At 45.2% G+C, this 21131-nt stretch overlaps 1 protein-coding gene and 1 long non-coding RNA gene across 2 annotated transcripts in view; one reads left to right on the top strand and one right to left on the bottom strand.

The window, feature by feature from the left end:
• Nucleotides 1-7565: 7565 nt before the first annotated feature.
• LOC113251995 (uncharacterized) lies at nt 7566-19171 on the top strand. Its single transcript, XR_003314677.3, has 4 exons — nt 7566-7703; nt 7909-8019; nt 13381-13516; nt 13891-19171. It is a non-coding gene; the product is annotated as an uncharacterized LOC113251995 (long non-coding RNA).
• The window catches only part of GPR156 (G protein-coupled receptor 156), an 86880-nt gene continuing 81440 nt past the window's right edge, over nt 15692-21131 (bottom strand). The window contains exon 10 of the mRNA XM_026494268.4: nt 15692-18832. Coding sequence (XP_026350053.3) covers nt 17477-18832 — 1356 coding nt within the window. The 3' untranslated portion in view covers nt 15692-17476. The remainder of the gene's footprint in view (nt 18833-21131) is intronic.

Raw genomic sequence — 21131 nt, 5'->3', positions numbered from 1 at the left:
GTTTTTTGGAACTTTCTTAGGACAGCTCATTTTCTGCCTGCTTCCCAAGTGCCAGTTCTTGCTTTATTATCAGGTGCTAACTGGGGGATCCTGAACCCCACACAATCCCCTATAGGCCCCCCGGAGATTTCTCCACATTGGCTGTCTATCCCCCAGGCTGCCACCTGCTGTCTTGCCTTGTAGTAGTTCATCATCAATTCCTATCATCCCTGAGAACGTGCTCTGCTCTGACCATAACTCATCTGACCTTAGGAACTGTGTCCTGCTCCAAATACAGAAGGCACAGTGTGGCTGAAGACAGGCCCAGGCCGTCCTCCCTGGGCTTACTGCACTGTAGAGGTTTTCTGGCATTCACCATAATTTAGATGGGGGCCTCTTCAGACTTCATGAGTATGAAGCAAGTCTGGTCATTATCACGTGACTCCCTCACTCCCACCCTAGTGGCTTGCTACTTCTCAGATTTATCTGCTGCAGTTACTAAGAAAACCTCACCTGGACTGTAGTCGTTCTTCAGAGCCTATGCGAAAGCCTTCATTTTGTCTTTACTTGGTCTGTACACTACCCCAGGTATCATGATCTAGTTATTACTGGGGAATCTTCTGAGACCCTGACAAAGACCTTGATCTGGGGTCCAGGTTTCCATCAGTGGGGGCTTTATGTTTAACTCCCAGTATCTTGAGGAAGTGTCAGGGCTGTTTAATGCCCCAACATTGCCAAATAATGGACTTTCTGTTAAACTCTTAAGGCATGAAGAATTTGACTGATCCCACTGTGACCCTGACTTTTCTGCGACCAGCCAGAACACTCCAGAGTTTACAAAGATTTCCACACTCCCATGAAATACTGTGGCCTCCAGGTATGTTATAGATCAGTCTTCTCACACTTTAATGTGCATGTGAATCACCTGGGGATTTTGTGAGAATGTAGACTCTGACTCAGCAGATCTGGGTGGGGTCTGAGATTCTGCATTTCTAGCAAGTTCCCAGGTAATGCTCATACTGCTGGTCCCAGGACTACACTTTGGCTGCATGACTTTGAAGGAAGCAGAGGAAAAACATTCCAGGACATAATTCCAAATTATTGTCCTTCTGTGGATATAAGTTTCTTGCAGCTGGAAAGGAAGTTACCTTTAAGGCTAATGAAAATGGCCTTAATCCACTTGGCCCTTGTAATCTCCTCCCAGACAAATAACATTTCTTTGTGAGAAAGCAGAGATAAGGGAACTGGTTAGAGTCCAAGAGGAATCCAGACATCTGTCAGTATTTGTACCCCACTGCACATATACTCCCTCAAATACTCACCTAAACATACTCATTCCTCACCCACCCACCTAGTGATGTCGACGGTGATTCAGCTCTTCGGGTCCTAGGACAGGGCAGAAGAGAGGATGTGAAATTGCTCAGTGACTGGAAAATGGTTAGTTTTGGATGGCTGGGACTTTCAGAGAAGGGTTCTTTTCTCTTCAATCTCTACCTGCTGTCCAGGTGGTAGTTGGCAGCTTGCTGGGCTGGGCACTGTGGGAATCAGAAATAAATACATAAAACCTTATCCCGGCTCTCTAGACACTTGCCATCTAATGAGGAAGACACATGCGGGCAAATAACAATGGAATGATGTATTAACTCTTTAGTAGTTGTACGACAAATATGGTTTGAACATATGTGGTAAGAGGGTGAGGCTGAAGTTTGGGAAAACATGGGCAAGGCTTCACAGAAGAGTGGCATGGGAGTGAGGACTTTTCCAGCTGAAGGAGGCATGGCAGGGTAGTCTAACCAGAGTATCCTGACAGGTTTCCTTGAGGGAAAGCCTGGGAAGGAAGAGCACCCCCAAAGAGGAGTTCCCAGGACCAAGGTTTTCCAAAGCACACAACACAAGAAAGGTGATTGAAAGTGAGGCAAAGGCTCTTGCTTAATATTAGATAAATGTTTGGTCAGATGGAGTTCCTGCTGAGGTATGAGGGAAAACCCTCTTATCAGTTTTAATGTTTCTCTGAGTTTTTTGTAAGTATCCCTAGTAAAGGTAAAGGTAGATAAGAAACAGTTGTTGGGTATTTATGAGCTTCTCAAAGGTCTCTGCACCAGAAAGACATCAAAAAGCTCTGGGGACAGGCCTGTTGTCTAGGGTCAGCTGCAACAGGGCAAAGGGACATAATTGCCATCTAGTGGCCCAGACCCACGAGTGGGAGCTCCCTTCCAGGCATCCATAGTTTCTTTCTTTTCTTGGACTTTTAGAAAAACTTATTGAGGTATAATTGACATACTCAGGTGTACAACATAATGACTGACCTTTGTATACATTGCAAAATGGTTACCACAAGTCTAGTTATCAACTGTCACTTTACAAAGTTAATACAATACCATTGACTATATTCCCTGTGCTGTACATTGCATCCCCATGACTTTTTATTTAATAACTGGAATTTTGTACTTCTCAATCCCCTTCCCCATTTTGCCTACCCCCCTCAACCCTCCTCCCTTCTGGCCACTACCAATCTGTTCTCTGTATCTGTGAGTCTGGGTTTTGTTTTGTTTTGTTCTTTAGACTCCACTTGTAAGTGAAATAATGCAGTACTTGTCTTTCTCTGATTTATTTTACTTAGCATAATACCCTCAAGGTCCATCCATGTTGCAAATGGTAAGATTTCATTCTTTTTTATGGCTGGGTAGTATTCCATTGCGTGTGTATATGTGTGTGTTTGTGTGTGTACATAATAATATGTATATTCATCCATCCATCAATGGATGAATGGATAAAGAAAAAAAAGAGACTTCTTTACCCATTCATCCTTTGATAGACACCTAGGTTGTTTCCTTATCTTGGCTATTGTAAATAATGCTGCAATGAACACAGGGATGCATGTATCTTTTTAAACTAATGTTTTCATTTTCTTCAGATAGATACCCAGTAGTGGAATTGCTGGATCATATGGTAGCTCAATTTTTAATTTTTTGAGGAAACTCCATACTGTTTTCCATAGTGGCTACACCAAGTTACATAGCCACTAACGGTGCATGAAGGTTGCCTTTTCTCCACATCTTTGCTAATACTTGTTATTTCTTGTCTTTTTTATTCTAGTTATTCTGACAGGTGTGAGGTGATATCTCATTGTGGTTCTGATTTGCATTTTCCTGATGATTAGGGATGTTGAACATCTTCTCATGTTCCATAGGTCATCTGTATATTTTCTTCAGAAAAAATGTCTCTTGAGATCCTCTGTCCTTTTTCTTTCTTTTTTAAAAATTTATTTATTTGAGAGAGAGAGAGAAAGAGGGTGGGGGGTGCGCAGAAGGAGTGGGAGGGAAAGTCTAAAGGAGACCCTGCACCGAGCATGGAACCCAACATAGGGCTTGATGTGGGGCTTGATCTCACGACCCTGAGATCTTGACCTGAGCTGAAACCAAGAATCAGACGTTTAAGTGACTGTGCCAGGAGCCCCTCCTCTGTCCTTTTAAAAATTGGATTATTGGGTTTTTTTTTTTTGTTTTTTTTTTTTTTTGGTTATCGTATTGAGTTGTATGAGTTCGTTATATACTTTGGATATAAAAACCTTAGCAGATGTATGATTTGAAAGTATCTTCTCCTGTTAAGTAGGTTGTCTTTTTGTTTTGTTGATGGTTTCCTTCACTGTGCAGCTTTTTAATCTGATGTAGTCCCAGTTGTTTATTTTTGCTTTCATTTCCCTTGTCTTTGGAACCAGATCCAAAAAGTATTGGTATGACCAATGTCAAGGAGCTTACTGTCTATGTTTTCTTCTAGGTGTTTATAATTTCAGTACAATCCTTTCAGGTATGGAACCATCATGGATGGCTTCTACAAGCCATTTAGTATAACCTCTTCCACCCTCTTCCAGGTCCTGGTGCCTCTGTTTGCTTCCTGGAGAACATTTGTCCAATGATAAAAATGTCAAATGGGCAGTATTACTCAAAAAATTAATTCATACAAAAGTGTAAAGAATTACTCAGAAAATGCCTGTGCCTGCTGCTGCTCCTGTGTCTAATTTGGTAGAGGAGAGGAGCGGATGGAGGAATGGTGGAGAGCAGGAAGAGCAGGGGTGGAGGTCGGGGAGTGGGCTGTTCCTGAGAGACAAGAAACAAATACAGGAAGAGGTGGCCAGTCAGCAGCCGCCTTCGAGTTTACTTGTTTACCTTCTCCTGGGAAGGAGCAAACAGAGACTGCTCAAGATATTATTTTTAGAGCTATTTTCAAGCAGTGTGGCTAGAAAGGGCTGTGGTATTAGCTGGCTATAAAGAATGTTGAGCATGCTTAGCTTTCTTAGAGAAGGACTTTTTTTCTAGGTGCACCCACATGTTAAATTAAATGCTCTCAAGAAAGAAATCCTGTATCTGTGCCCCTTGAATGATGTGGGGGGCTCTCTGGCGCCCTAAGGGGTCTCATATGGCTTTCTTCTGGCGTCGGTTTTTCTGCTGGACTCCACTTCTCTGGGGTTCCTTGAGATTTGACAAATTCTTACATTACTCAGAGAGAGCCCAAGGGCTCCTTCAAGGTGTGAAGAGGTATTTTCAGATGAGGAGGCTGATGTATGGTGGGGCAGAACCATTACAGAGCAGGTGAGAGGGAGATTAGAATGAGTCCACAGTGGAGAGGGAGTCAGAAGGGGCAGGAACCAGGTTTCGTAATCAGACAGACCCTGTTCTCATCCTGGCTTCTTCTGAGCTGTTCGACAATTTAGGCAAGTTAGCTCTGGCCTCAGTTTCCTTTTCCATAAAATGGATATAAAAACAGTTAATGTTATTGTGAAGATTTTTAAAGGCAATAAAGAATGTAAAGCACAGAGTCTGGCTCCTCTGAGGTGCCAGTCATTCCCTTTGAATGCCTACCCTGGAATCTCCCTTCTAATTATCCCATTTCCTTCACCCTGCCTCCTCACCTCCCTTGGAAGGGTACCTCAGTCTCCAGTGTTGCTCAAAGATCGCCCTCTTCTAGAAGGAGCAGTTCCCATTTGACGTGGGACAAAACCAGAATGAGAATACGGAAAGGATGAAGCTTTGGAGAGCCTGTGGGTAGATGGCTTTTTTTTTTTTTTTTCAGAATACCTGGGCTTCCCTTTGAATCACTTCCTCCCTCCCATGCTCAGGGGCTGTAAGGGGCCCATTGCCAAAAGTCCAGGGGTGAGTGGCTCAGGGTGCTGCTGCTCTGAGTCTGAGCAGGAGAGAGAGAGATGCTCTTCCCCTGGGCACGAATTCTTTGGTGCCCCTTTACAAAGGGCTCTATTCACCTTTGAGTGTTAAAACCTCAAATGTCTAGGTTAAGCATCTAGGCCTGAGGGGAAATGTCCTGGGGAGACTCTCAGCTGCTTTTGGCTTGGGCTGAGATTTGGGTAAAGTACCGGACTCTTTTTTTTAAATTTGATAAAATATAAATAACATAAAATCTACCATTTTAACCATCATTAAGTGTAAAATTAAGCAGCAGTAAGTGCATTCATATTGTTGTGCAACCGTCACCACCATCTATTTCCAGAATTTTCTCATCCTCTCATACTGAAATTCCATACCCATTAAATAAGAACCCCCCATTTCCCTCTATCCCTAAACCCTGGTAACACTATTCTACTTTCTGCTCTATGAATTTGGCTATTCTGGGTACCGTATGTCTGTGGAATCATATCATATTTGTCCTTTTGTGTCTGTGCAGGCCTCTTTTAAAGGGAAAAAATTATATATTACAGGTTTACTCTATCACCTATTCTGATGTTGCTTGTGCACACACACACACACACACACACACACGTGTAAATGTAGGTGTGAATCTTGTGCTCTATTTACAGCTTACACAATTAGAAAACCAAATTATCAAGCTGACCCTAAAAATCCACAAAACCCTATATGATTAAATTTAATGTGAGAGATGATGTTTTGCCAAAACAAAACCCCCCAAATTAGTTAATAATTGAAAGACTTTTGGTTCTGGCTATATATTTAATTTTTTTTTTCTGCATTTTGACTTCAGTTGTTTTAATCCAGAGAATAAACTGTTTGCACAAGTGTGTTATAGAAAATGTCACTAGTAACATCACAGCTTGGTTTGATAGCACAAGATAATCAGACCACACACTTACCCATAAGATGACAGCAAGCAATTCTTGAAGACCAACTTTAATGAAGTGTTTCTAGATAATAATGTAAAATTATCTTTTCTTAGAGATAAGATTAACATGGTGATGTTATTAAAATCTGAATTACAGGGGCATCTAATCTAATTCTTATTAGAGTTGGGAATGGAAAAATCCTTTATTGCAATTATCTACTTCTTGCTGCTGATGAACTGCTGCAAGTTGGTAACCACAAAGATAAGCTCTAAGCAGTAGATTCTGAATGGGGGATCACCTGCTTTGGCCAGGTCCTCTTGAATACAGCATGCTTATAAAACTGTTCCAGTTGTCTATTGCTATGAAACAAGCAATCACAAAATTTGTGGCTTGAAACAACACTTGTATTGCTCACAAATCTATGATTTGGGCAGAGCTCAGTAGGGATGGCTCGTCTCTGCTCTACTAGGACTTACCTGAGGTGGCTTGAAGAATGGGAGCGAGAATCATCTAATGCAGAGGCCGGTAAAGTTTTTCTCTAAAAAACCAGATAGTACATTATTTTCACCCTTGTAGACCACATAGTTTGTTGTAAGTACTAAACTCTGTCATCGTAGCAAAAAAGAAGCCATAGACAAATAAATGGGCATGGTAGTGTTCCAATAAAACTATTATAAAAATGGGCAATAGGTCAGGTTTGGCAGTTCAGAAACTGCTAACCCTTGATCTAAAAGCTTGCTTGCTCACATGTCTGGCAGTTGACACCAGCTGCTCACTGGGACCTTGTCTGGATCTTCCAGCCAGAATACTTAGATGTGGTCTCTTCATGGGTCCTGAGCTTTTTTGCAACATAAAGCTATGTTCCACGGGCAAGTGTTCAGACAGAAAGAACCTGGAGAAAGCTCTATCTTTTTTATAACTTAGCCTGAGAAGTCATGCGGCATCACTTCTACCACGCTGAGGTCAAAGGGGATGATATACACTCTACCTCTTGAAGAGATAGTGACAAGGTTCTGAAGAAGCATGTAGGACTAGGAATATTGCTGAGCCCATTTTTGGATAACACAGTCTTCCACGTTTACCATTTGCCGTGTGAAGACTTGTTCTCCAACTACTTTTTACATTCAAACCATCTCAAAATCCTCCCTTATACACACCAGACCTTGATGCCATTGAAGCTTTGCTTGCGCAAACCTTCACAAAGCACAGCCTTAGGTACTGAAATTTCACAGAGCATTCTAAAACCGTCATCCAGATGATCAAGAACATGCTAAGAATTATTTTTATATTATCATTCAAATAAAAAGCCAAATTTAAAAAATCTTAGAGAGACCTTGCGATTCTCTGAAAACATTTTCTTCATTTGAGAGACACTAACGTAAATCTTTGGCTAGAGTGGAAAACCAATTCCTCCCAGCTTTCACATGGTCTAGTCCAACTTCCTGGAGTGAAGGTTGAAAGTCCTGTAATCGTAAGCTATGTGCATTTGCTGCAAGAGTCCTCTCCCCAGAGCTCCCTTGGGAAGCTGTAGTTCAAGGATTTGGTCTTGGCCATCTCTGTGTCTTTCGCTCAGAGGCACTGCTGACAGCCCCGATTTAATGGTTTTTAACTGTTTTCAGCTGCCCTGTGGCTCTTCTGCAGCCTTTTCACAGCAGTATGAGGAAAAGATTCTCTTCTTTCTTCAGTATTTAGAATTCTGGTTGACCTGTCTTACCTTTTCTATCATCTTCCAAAAGCCTTTCTTAGGGTTTGGTTTGGTGTCCCACCTGGAGGACTGGATACCTGATGCAGGATACCAGTGGGTAGAAGAGAAAGCACGGGAACCCTTTCCTGCTTAACCATCTGGTTTCTCGTTCTAGGTTTTCTGAATAGATCTTAAGAATGCCATCCACTCTGATAAAGCCTTGCTGAGTGAGATCCTCATTCAACATTTTTAGTGATGGAAGGGGCCTTGGGAAGCATGTCTTCAGGTAAGGAATACCTGCATTCAGAGACTCTGTGGTGGCTAGACTGAATTACCCTATCTGATCTGTACGGAATAGTGTAAGCACACTAGAGGCCTCAAGGAGTCAATGACTGTAAGGCAGGATGGTGCTAAGAGCTCACCCCTCTCACATCCAACATGTCTTCTTTCCAGGTTGTTGGATGCTGAGCTTTTTCACAGTTGGTCCAGGGACTGAGGGCAAGGGCCCAATTGGTATGCGGCTGGGGAGACCTTTTTACTGAGCTATTGAAAGGAAACAGCAACATATCTCTGAGGTGGGGAGACACTTGCTTAAAGCTATTTTGCTGTTTCTGTTGCATTTGTTACTGAGGAGCTGAGCTGTGGGCCCTCCTTTTTTCCTGCACATCCATAAGGGGTCTCTATCTTAAGATGCTTTCCCTCTCCTGCTGTTCATTCCTCCACTGAGAGCCAGACCTTCTTTCTGTGACTCATGCAGTTGCTGTAGAGATAATTCTGATGGCAGAGGCAGAGGCCATTGATTTGAGAGGAGGAAAGCAAGCCTCCTCTCATCATGCAAATACCCCTAATTAAGAAATCCAGAGAGAGATACTGTGTCATGGAAACATAATTTCCTTTGACTCAGAGAGTTTCAGGAATTGCTGCAGGCTATCAACCTATTTTGATTTCCTGGGTTAAATGGCTTCACCCTTTGCCCTGAGTTTTCTTGAACGAAAGTGAATTCAATCCAACATTGGTGAATTATCTTCTCTGTGCCAGGCATGGTCTTAGTAACTTGAGAACTAGGTATGAACAACAGAGTTCCTGCCCTCAAGGAGGTTACAATTGATTAAAATAATTAAGTGGTAAACCCCAATGGTATGCAGATCTTGATAGAAAGGTAAAATTTGGACACTGTTACGAGCTGAACTGTGTTCCTCAAAAATTCATATGTTCAAGTCCTAACCCCCAGTACCTCAAGTGTGACTTTATCTGGTTTTGGTTTTTTTTTTTTTTTACAAAGGGAATTAAGTTATAAAGTAAGGTCATTAGGATGTACACTAGGGAGAGAAGTCTGGAAGAGATCCCTCACAGCCCGTAGAAGGAATCAATCCTGCTGACATCCTGAGTTTGGACTTACAGCCTCCAGACTATGAGACAGAAAGTTCTGTTCTTTAAGCTCCCCAGTCCATAGTACTTTGTTATGACGGCTCTAGCAAAATAGTATAAACACTCAGTGGCCCCCTTTCCACTGTTGTACGATCTGGTGGAAAACCCTGGGTGGATAGAAATTAAATGTTTGTAGAGTTTGAATTTGCTAGACATTTGATAAATTCATTCATTTATTCATTCCCCATCTCTTTACTCTGGTTTATTTTTATTACACTTTATCTGGGAAATTATTTTATCTTTTGTTTATTTGTTTACTGGTTCTCCACCTGCTTTTTGATAGATGTGTAATATGTATTTGTTGAAGAAAAATTTATCCCTACTCATTCTCTTTACTCTCTCCCTCTCCATTCAATATTCAAGCACCTTTTATGTCCATTCCATGTTCACCCCTGTCAGAACAAAAAGAAGTTCAAAGAATGGCTGTTGACTCAGGGGTGCTGGATCATAACTGTTACAGAGGGAAGGTGCAGTGGGCCAAAGTGTACAGGAAAAGGCTCATGGAGGAGAAGGAATCTATGCTTGAGATGAAAGAAAAGCCCAGGAGAGAGTATAGGGGAGTCCAGAATGTTCATATTCCATCAGCCTTCCTTAACACCTGGGAGCTGTGTTTAGGGAAGAGTGGGATTGCTCCAGACCAGAGGCTGGGCAAGGCATGGGGATGGAGATGATGGATAGAAGTTGGAGCTTCCTTCTGGCATCCCAGGAGGCCGGAGCCAAAGCCCAGTGGTTCTCAACTCTGGTTGCACATGAAAATCACCTTGTGAACTTAAAAAAAAAATGTTAATATAAAGACCCTACCTTGATCTGGGATGTCCTGGAAACTGTAGGCAGGGCTTCAGAGAGAAGAAATCCCTTTAGGATGGGGATTGACAACAATGGCTTATAGTGCAGGACCCACGCTGCTCTGCCCAGTCATGAGACTCTTGTAGTTCTGGAGTGATATAGGGATAACTGCTGGAAATTAGACATCTGGCTGCATTCCACTGGTATGGCCTCCTTTTCCTGATGGTAAAAGTGCCTGCTTGTGACATCAGAATATGTTGACAGATCTGTATCCTGTTTCCGCTTCTGTGCTATATTTTATGGTGGGAGCAGTAGCAACAGTAGCCAAAATAACCTGGCCTCCTTCTTTTTAGGACCCTTATGCTTCCTGAAGGTGTTCATAGGAACCACCTAGAGAAGTAGTTTTTGTTGTTGCTGGTTTTTATTTATTTTGAAGATGTTGGGGGGATCCAGAGTTTTAGGGATCTCACAACTTGGGTCCTGTTAGCTTAATTTCATCCAGCATTACTGTAAGGCCCTATCCTAATGCTTGGCCTATATAGTGGACTTTCACTCATGACACAGCAGAGATCCTCTGAAATGCTAAACTCCAGGTTCAGAATGAAAGAAAAATACTGCCATATTTCTTTTCATTTGCATACTCTTGAGCAAGCAGAAAGGGAGGAACAGAAAGAGAGTTGGTCAGTCTTTAAAAATCTAGAAATGTTTGGGATCTACCAGGCAACAGGTACTGTGCAAGATATTGTGGACATGAAATGATAAATTAGACGTTGCTCTTGCCTTCCAGTCTCTGATAATTTAGTTGGAGGGGCAAGAAATGAACATGTGAAAAGTTAACAATAAAGGATTTCTATAACAGCTCCGAACAATAGAATTGTTGTCAGGGGCATCACAGGAGTATATAATTTATCACCAAAAGAATTCTGAGGCCAGTTGGAACTGGCCAGAAGAAAGTGAGGTCACTTCAGGCCAGGGTAGTCAGGATGAGGGAGAGATGGGTTGGTGTGAACAAAAGTTAGAGCCTGTAGTAGTGTTGGCATGCTCTGGAAACAGGCGGAAACCCATTTGGCAGAAGCAAGGAGAAGAGTTTTAGGCGAGTGGAGAATGAGGGAGGGCAGAACTCCATAATGGAGGGCCTTGAACCCCAAACCAAGATGAGATTTCATCTTGAAGAAGTGGGAGCAATGAAAGCTTTTCAGCAAAATGGACTTGAGTTGAAGAGATTCTATGGCCGTCCCCGAGCCTCAGCAGAAGACCTATGGTCTGCAGTGTTTCTAGTCATCATGGGATCTTTTGGAACCCTTGTCCAACTTCATCGTTTTGTGCCACTTAAAGGACACGGTGCTTGAGAAAAAACTTCCAGCTTGAAGGACTGGCCATAACTTTTTTAAATAAGGGAATTACTTCTTTTCAGTATCAAGTGTATGTGGCGTTGAACTTAGGGGGCGGGAGTGACCAGGTAGCTTTAGAAAGCTCCCTTCCAGCCTCCACAACACTGTTCAATGACTCAGCAATGGAGGTTTTGCAATAGGCTTATAGAACTAGATCAGCTTGCTTTTCCTAAGGAAACCTTAGTGTCCTAAGAAAACCTCAGCCTGGGCCCCTGCCCTGCCGGGTTGAAATGCCTTCTGTCTTCTGGTAGCACGCCTGTAGCACATGCTCTGGAACTAGTGTCAGGGAATCCAAAAACGGCCTTGGAATCAAGTCAGATTTCAGTTCAAGCTCTCCCTCTGCCTCTAACCACTTGTGTGACGTTGGGCTAGTTACCTGACCTCTTCCAGTTACAGTTTCCTCATCTGTAAAACAGAAACAATAACTACTTCATGGGGTGGTTATAGGTCTTAAGTGAGACAAGGATTAAGTGACACACAGTAAGTATTTTTTCTATTACAAAGTCCATAATATTTCTATCAAGGAAATTAGTTGTGTCTTTTGGCTCCCCCCAAAACAAAATCAGATTTCCTGACTTTCCACCTACACCTTTTCTTCTAGGCCTGCCCTAAAATTTGTGCCCTACAGGTGGCTCTGCTCCCCAAAGTGTGCCTGACCTAGAAGGGGTTCAAGGAGAAATTACTGTTGCCCAAGAAGTGGGCTGAACCAGAGGGTAATCCTCGCTTTGCCAGATCTATTTAGAAGACCCTTCCCTCTGGAACAAATTGAACACAAAGAAGGGGGATTTGGGTATAAAGCAAGAAAACAGGATTTCTAATTGTAAATCTGTGTTTCCCAAACAACTTTCCAAGACACATGCTTCTATATAATGTTTACTCTGCGCCAGGCACAGTTCAACCACTTTACAAGCATTAATTCATTGAATCCTCATAACAACTGTATGAGGTAGGTGTTATTATCCCAGTTTACAGTTGGGGGAACTGAGCCACAAAGAAGTTATGCAACTTGCTGAAAGTCACACAGACACACAGGTGACTTTGAGCTCTGGCATTGCCATGGGGAAAACTATTGTACAAAAACTAGTGGGGAAGAGAGCTCATCTAAAATGCCTTCTTTTGACAAAGCTTTCAGGTGTTGTAACAAGGGATTTAAACTCAGGTGAATCAACAACACTGTCATCCATGATGAGATACCTGAGCCTTGCTTCCCAGGTGACCTCAGCTCTTGGGAGTGGCATCACTGGGGTCCTCCTTGAGACAGTTCTGGCTAGGCTGCTCTTCTTTTCTTGATCTATTTCTTTTGACAAACATCTGTCGTGCATCAGCCATGTACTGGGCACAGTGCTAGGTGCTGGGGACACCAAGGTAATTATAAACAAGTTGTAGACTCACGGCCTCGTGGGGAAAGTCAAGAAATGAAACGATGGTCACATACATACTGAAGAAAGGGCTCTACAAGGGTATCCCTGCCTTTCTTCACAGAAGTGAGCCTCACTTTCTCTAATTCAGAACTGGAGCCAACACATTCATTTACAAGAGAAGTAACTGCCACAGTCTGTCCGCTGACAAAGCCAAGCAGGATGCCTTTTGTTCTCTGTCTTCCTCCCTCCTTCACCACATCTCCCACTCTCTGTTCTTTGATCTTGTCCTCCTTCCCTTCTTTTTTCCTCTTTTTGCTTTTCTCTTCATTATCTGCAGACCTTTCCAGGGCCTCTCCCAAGCACTTATTCTCTGAGCCTACCTGTCTTTTTAGTATATTTAGACATCCAAAGTAAGTCAAAGAATGAAAAGGGTTGGGAATCACCGACCCAGATCTTGTCAAGTTCATAACTGGTTATTTTGTCTTGTTACACTGGCATTTCCTGCCTCTTTGTGACCTCAATAGTGAGTTGAACATCCCAGGTTGCTCCCTTATTCAAATGCAGTGTGGCTGGGATTGCTAAGATGAGGAACATTTCAGGGAGAAAGAGATCAGAGTGGGTACCAGAGGTGAGGAAGAGCCAAGTCTGAGTACAAAGAGTAACGTCTCTCCTTGTTTTCAGGCCCCAAATGCCATCTCTGCACTAGACCTCCCTTGACAAAGCCCAGCTGCTGTTACTGGGAAAAGTGTAGCAGCCAGAGGATACAGAGAAAGTGCTTCATTTGGGGCTCTGAGAAAGGGGACTAAGGAAGCTGATGGTGAGAAAAATGAACAGACTGTCCTCCTACTAATGCTGCTTGTTCCTCAGTAACAAGCCTGTGAAGAAAGCATCTTTAAGAGAAGACCTTAATCACACTTTCCTGCTTCTCTTCCATTAACTCTATCATTTCATCCTCCTTCTCCCTAAGAGACTTAAAGTACTGTAATTTTCAGAATCCAGTTATTTCTGGGTCTTCTAGTGATATTGTTTCTTGCTTTTAATTCATTGGAAAGCAGTGAAACCAGATGGCTCTGCCTCCCTTTCTGAGGCTTTGCTAGCCCCAGAACTTGTTCCCTGCCTTCCTTTGTTTCATCCACTTACCTGTCCAGAAATCCAACCATCAAACATTTATTGTGCTTATACTTTGTGCAGAGCTCTCTGGAGAACACAAAGATGGAGAAGACAAACTCAGTGCTTTCAGGAGGAGGAGACACATCTGCGCAGGAGACACGTCTAAATATAATAAAAATAAATACAGATACAGAAGAGATTTTGTGGAACTTGCATTGACTTTTCTCTTTACCATTTTAGAAGTGATATGGCTCTTTAAAACAAGCCTCCTACATTCTGCTGCTTTTTTCTCTGCTATGAGCTCCAGGAAGGCCAAGTTAATCCTTTCAGGAAAGAGAGTTTTGCCGCAGGCCAGGAGAAAGGAATGGACTTTGGGATCAGGATGGACACCTTCAACCCAAAGATTTTAATCAGCAGGACAAGATATGCTTGGGTCAGAATCAGGCCTGGCTCCGTGGCAGACCTTAAAACCAAGAGAGACAGACATAACCCAGAGCACAGTAGTAGATGCAATGTTTCCTTTTTCAGGATTCCTTTGAATAAGTTACTGTCCTTTCTCCTAGAGCATAATGGTCAAGAGCATCCAAAAGTCATGATACACTCATCCCTTTAAGAATTTCATCACTGGATTAGCTGGTTTGAGGTAACAGATCTAGGAAAGGAGCTGGTGAGGAGTGGGGGTGGGTACACTGAGTGAACAATAGATTTGGAGACAGTATTTGAGGCAGGCAGTCATGATATTTGTCACATAGGTGTGTTTTTTTTTTTTTTTAAGATTTATTTATTTGAGAGAGAGAGAGAGAGAGAGAGAGAACTTGAGTGAACGTGATGGCGGGAGGAGCAGAGGGAAAGGGAGAGAACCTTCAAGCAGAGGCCCTGCTGAGCGTGAGCCCAACTTGGGGCTTGATCTTACGACCCATGAGACCATGACCTGAGCTGAAACCAGAGTCGGATGCTTAACCAACTGAATCACCCAGACACCCCATGGCACATAGTTTTTTTTTTTTTTGTTTTTTTTTTAAAGATTTTATTTATTTGACAGAGACAGCCAGCAAGAGAGGGAACAGAAGTAGGGGGAGTGGGAGAGGAAGAAGCAGGCTCCTAGCGGAGGAGCCTGATGTGGGGCTCGATCCCATAACGCCGGGATCACGCCCTGAGCCGAAGGCAGACGCTTAATGGCTGCGCCACCCAGGCGCCCCAGATGGCACATAGTTTTTAAACCAAATGATAAACGAGGAAAATTCAGGGTCGATTCTTCATCTCTTCAATCAAGTCTATCAAAGGTTACAAAGTCATTCTAGGTAAAATGGATAATAGAAGCCTCTATATAACTGAGTTCAAAACATGGACCCCAAAATATCCTTCTATATTTAGCTAGGGGATCAGTCCATTTTATTTGGGGGTGTTCAGACTCTACCTGAGTCTTGAAGGATGAGTAATTCACAAGGTGCACAAAGTTGAGAAAGAGATTCTAGAGAGAAGAGGGATGGAGATGTGAAAGTGTCGAGATGGTGGGGCTGAGGTATAGCTGCAGAGAGAGGAAGAAGCTAGAAGTGCCAGGTTTAGAGCCTGCATAGTCCACATTAATGAATGGGAGGCTGCTTGAAGCTGAAGGAGGTAAGGCCAGCTACAGGACCCCCTGCCATGGGTGGGAAGAGTGGAGGGTCTCCTGAGTTTTCTCGATCCACTGGGGCGGGTGTTTCTGGGATAGGAAGCTGCACAGGGAGGTCACGGAAGAATCTGTTACAAAGGCAAGTTTGGTAGAAGATATACTTGGAAGCCAGGGTGAGCCAGTGGCAACGTTGACAGCTGCTTTGTGTCCACTCCCTGGGTGTGTTCCTCTCCTCCGCCGCACGAGACCACAATTTCTAAAGAGACTTGCTTTGGGAGCCCTTTCTGGTTTATTAAGGTGTCACCTGGACAGCATACAAACAGCACAAGTGGAAACTACAAACCCACAGACAGAATAAATTATGACATTTGCATTTAAAAGTAAACGGTAGAGGAATCCGTGCTCCAGGAGGGCTTCCCAGTCCAGTGTCTGGAGATTCACGAAGTGTCGGCAGCCCTGAGAGTTCAGGACCAATCTTCTGCGAGACATTGGGAGCCCATCGACCCCCTGCAAGCATATCTAATGAGGCCCAAACTCCTGCACACAAACATGGATACACAAAGACGAACACACAGGGAGTGGGAGGTGAGGTGGGGGACGGCCTGTAAACAACAATCGCTTAAAGCAAAATGGACCCCGTTGCGCTTTCCCTGTGGTACCAGGGGTGGTTACGTTCAGGCCCTGGCTCTTCACCAACTCCCCGGCTCCCTTGAGAGGTGTGAATGGGCGCCTGAGGCAATGGGGTGGTGGGGGGCTGCTGCCTGAGGCCAGGAACCCAGTTCTGTTACCCGCAGGGTGAGCACTACCTTGGTCTACTGTCTGGCCTGCCCAGCCCTGCTGGCCACTCCCAGGAGAATGAATGAAGAGATGTGCCCTCAGGGAAATCTACCGCCTTGGGAGTCCCGTGAACTGTGGGCAAGTCCTATGTGGGCCACTCTCTAGCAGTGTGATATCTGGGGAAGTTACCTCAGTTCTCTAAGCCTCAAATTCCCCATGTTCCCCATCTGTGAAATGGGAACAAGAGTGCCTACTTCACAGGGTTATCATAAGGAATTACTGAAATTTTATATTGCCAAGTACCATGCTAGACTCAAGCGAAATATTCAAAACCTATTTTCTTTTCCTGCCTTCTCCCCCATTTCTTCCTTTATATTTCCCCATTTTCTATTTCCAGGTTTATGTAGTTGTATGTTATCCCAATGGCACCAAAATCACCTCTTGACAAACAGGGCCTCTCCTACCCCATCAGAAATTGCCAGTGTGTGCTTTTCCCACCCTCTGCCCCCTCCCAGTACAAAACTGTACCACTGGAAGAGTCAAAGAGATGGGCCACAGTCTGGGCCTCCGGTGTCATCTGAGCTCAAGAATGAGACCTGGGGAGACTATGGGTACATGGAGACCTGACAGTCTCAGGGATGCTGGTGAGATGCCATAATGGCAGAAAGACATGTGCACCAAACAGTGGTGTACAGGTGATTCTGAGCTGAGTCTGGTCAGAAGCTGGAAATGAGGGGGGGTGGTGTTCACAAACTTCAGCAGAAATACAACCACCCCCTACCAAGAGTGGGGCGCACAAGAATGTAAGAGACTATCTTCCTAGCAGGTCTGTCCACCAGAAGGCCAGTTTGATGGGTCACAGTCTACAACTCTGGTTCTGCAGAAACTCTCTTTCTATCTCTCCATCTGTATGTCTGCAAAGTTATCCACCTGGTATATATTAAGAGTTTTGTAGAATACAGACTGACCAGGACGGAAGACCCTCTGTGCTCATTTAGCACCTTTTATCTAAAAGTTATTTTTTATGGTCACTCAACCAGAGTCTTTTTTAGGAATGCTGTGAGGTAGTAACAAGACAGGCAATACCCCTCTTTTGATAGATTGAGAAGAGCTCAAGGTAGCACAGTGCTCAAGTGAGCATAGCTGAAACATGGTAAAGGCTTGATTAGTTCAGGGCACCGATCTGTTTCCTGAAGGCCAGAACTGGCCTTCCACCTAGAGGCCTTGGTATGGCTTGTCCTGAACCAACCTCTATATCCAGACCCACTCTGCTGCTTTTCACACCAGTGTGGGTTTCAAGTCATCTTTGAAGTTCACAATAGGCTTTGAGTGGGCCCACAGCTTCTCCCAGGAAGCCAGCCCGCCAGCAGGGTCAGGGTCGCTGTCTGATGAGCCACTGTCACTGGAATCAGAGGAGCTCTGGAAGCAGATTTCACAGTAGGGCCGGTGGCAGTGGCAGAAGAACTCGTCTGAGCTGCTGGACTCAGTGTCAAGGTAGTTGCATGGAGAGGACATGGAGGGACAGTGTGGGAATCCCAGGGGCAGCAGCAGCTGCTGCTCAGGAACGTCTGGTGAGGCTCTGGATAGGTGTGGGGCAGTGGGACACGGTGCCCGGTCAGAGCCAGAAGGCTGGTGGGAAAATGCTGCATGGCTCCCTATGGCCCCCTGGGGCTCTGTCTGGCTTTGTTTGCTGACCTCCATGGTGCCCAGCTTGACTTGAGGATCTGGGGGTAGTGAAGTCTTCCTGGAAGAGGGTTTTGGGACTCTGGAATCAGCAGTTTGGGGATCCAGGCAGGCACTGTCCCTATTGTGCACATTTAGCCGCCCACTGTGTGCCCCAGAAACAGTCTTATTTGCACGATGCCCCACATATGAAGGTATAGAGCCTGGGAAATGTGAGCGAGCCCGCAGTGCTGCCCGCCTTCTCCTCACCATATAGGGGCTGAAGCCCAGCTCCTTGGAGAGGGGAATCTTCTGGGGGCTGTGGGTAGAATTGCTCTTCCAGGGCTGCTGGGGATAGGACAGGGAAGAGGGGAGGGGAGCCTCAGTGCCCAGGCCCAGATCTTGTAGGACTTCCTGAAGCTTCTCCCTGATCATTGAATTGACCCTTGACAGCCGCTTTTGGGGCTCCTCTGAGTTCTCCAGCTGCTCCTGTCTCTGGGGAATGGGGCCTTCTCCCCCTGGTATGAGACTCTGGTGGGGGTTCATGGGTACTTGGTCTCGCCTTTCTGCACCTCGGCTTTGATCAGGCCATGGCTTCTGGCTGCAGCCCAAATTTAAATGCTCAGAAACATCTTTCAAGCTAGAAATTTTCTCCTTCTGCCCTGGGGAGGAGCTGGTGTCCTTCACAGCCCACACCAGGCTTTGTACACTTGAGGAGGGCACTGAGGTGCTCTGGGAGCCAACCGGGGCAACCACACTGGTACCATTCTGAGAGTCAGAGAGGCATTCCGAAGGCCCTTGAGCTACCAGGCTGTGGGCAGAGGCTGCAACCAGGATGTTCTTGCTGTGGGAAGAGGCAGGAGGGACAGCCCACTCTGGGGGATCGAAGGTGCACTCGGCTGACATCAGCCTCACTAGCTTCTCTTTGGCGTTGTTTACTTGTTCCTGCAGGCTTTCAATCATAGCATTTTTCTGTAAAATAAAAGCGAAACCATCAATAAAGGATGCCTCTGAGGGTTTTTACATTGTTTCCCATGGTGGAGAAAGCGTGGCATCGGAACCTTGCTCTAAATTCCTGTTCCTCCGCATATTGGCTGGTGATCGCAGGCTCTGAGGATGTGAGTGAGGTGCTTAGCACAATACTGACACATGGTGCTCAATAAAGGTTAGCCATGATTTATTGTTGGGTGATCTTAATCCCCCCTTCCATCCCCAGAGCGTGTGGCTTTGTCCGTGAGAAGGGAGGTCAACAGCATTAGCTGTTTGCTGGCTGTACAGCCCCCTCTCCCCTTTCCTCAGAGCTCAGAGGGTCACGCCGCTCTGCGGGACACCACCCTGGATGTTTGAGATGGCCCAACTCAGGGTTTGTCACACTTTCGCAAATCACAGATGAGTTTCAGGCACATCTCCAGGGGATGAATGAGTGAGGAAATACGTATTTTGCCTCTTGCTAAACAGACTAGAACATTTGGGAAGAACAGAGAGAAGAGTGGAGATTCCTGCACCAAAGAGACAAGACCCGAGCTGGGGTTTGGGAAGGGTGCAACAAGATTCTCAGGTTGGCGTCATCACCTCCCCTGGCTGGACCTCGGGGGCGGGCGCCAAAGCTACCATGTGGAGACATTAGCTGTCGGTAGCTCCTAAAGAAGTGGAGAAACTTTTGTTATTCTTGTTATTGGCATAGTTGGGACTGAAACTCTGATCACTTGATTGAGTCGCTCCAGCATGGAGCCCAGGAGATGACTGAGCTCCGGGACAGTTCTGCTGTGGAGCAGCCTACCTGCTGCACGGCTCTGAGCTGACCAACGCTGTACCCGGGAGGCTGGCAGGTGAGGGCTGCAGGGGGGTGCCTGTCCTAACTGCAAGATTAGGGGGCACGAAGTAGGAGGAAGGGGTGGTGGTGGGTGTGCCCTGAGCATCCACTGGTGGTACAGCTGGTGACTGTCTAGCTCGGAACTTACGTCCACCTTCTGAGAGTTCTGATATTCAAAAGTAGTGGAGCCCAAAGGAGAAGAGATGGTCTTGGGGCAGATGATACAGGGTCCAGGGTTCGGGGTTAATAACACAAATTGCCTTCTAGGAAGTGCTTGTCCAAATACCAAAATGCTGCCTCTTTGTGGTCATCTTCTCTAGAAGCTGAGGATGACCATCTGGACATCCACTTATTGCGCCCGAGAAATAAAAGAATGTTTTCCTTCTTTAGGCTACCTGAAATAAGTCACCTGTGGACTGAACCTGTGGTTTTTTTCCTCAAGTTGATATGGGGGTGTTGCCCAGAAGTGACCCTTTAAGTAAACTAGTCCAGCAATAGTCCTCAGGCAGCGACTCCGAGCAGATCTCCTGTTCGCTCTTTATAAGCAGCAGGGTGATTTTCCGAATATTGGCACTCCAGGCTCATCCTGGCTTAGTCCTCTTCTTTTATCATCAAGAGAGAGTCCAGGACCAGTGAGTAACTGGTGAATAAGCGGAAGGGACTTGCCTCTGAGCTCCCGCCTCCCCATGTCCCTTTGCTCACCTGCAGAGTGGTGAGGCCGGGGCGTTGCCGGGGAAGTGTAGATGACTCAAGGACTCACCAGGAGCAGAGTGGATGAGTAACACGACGACATTCATTCGGGCTCTTTATGATATCTGGGTGGTGCCTGATATCTTCCTGAGGATCTCATGGGCGTGACTGAGCTGGCTGCACAGGAGGGACCCCAACCCTCTTCTTCCTCACCAGCCCCTCCTCCCGAAGACCCCCTGCACGTTCTCATAGGCTTCACGAGGTCTCCGCGGCCCCACAGAGTTAGGAGGAAACCACCAGCTGACGACAACTACCCAGCAAGTAAACTCCGAGTGCTGACTTTTTGTGCCCCAAATCCCTCTGAGTGTAGAAAAATAGGGTAAACATTGAGTTGGGAAGAATACTTTTCTCCCAGCAAACCAAACATCTGAAGCTGACTGGTGACGAATTTAGAAATGTCAGCCTAAACAGTAAATTTCCCTTGTTCCAGAAAAGGAAATGGGACCCTGTCTTCACCGTGGCTGCATACTAATTACAGGCGTGGTGTGAGGCGTTGCCATTGTAAACCAAAATCCGACCTACCGTGGCAGCTACATTTAAATGAGCTTATTAATTATTACTTTTGGTACATTCAGGGAAGCAAAACATCCATTGGTGTGTTTTATAAGGTGCAGGCCATAAGAGGAAATGGAGTCACCCTCTTGTAGGTGAGTTCCCTCTGCTGCAGAGTGTACGAGGGAGTGTATAGGTCTTCAACCTCTGGGAAGG

The sequence above is a fragment of the Ursus arctos genome, unplaced genomic scaffold (assembly GCF_023065955.2).
Source record: "Ursus arctos isolate Adak ecotype North America unplaced genomic scaffold, UrsArc2.0 scaffold_4, whole genome shotgun sequence".
NCBI classification, from domain to species: Eukaryota; Metazoa; Chordata; class Mammalia; order Carnivora; family Ursidae; genus Ursus; species Ursus arctos.
This window is presented reverse-complemented; position numbering and strand designations above follow the sequence as displayed.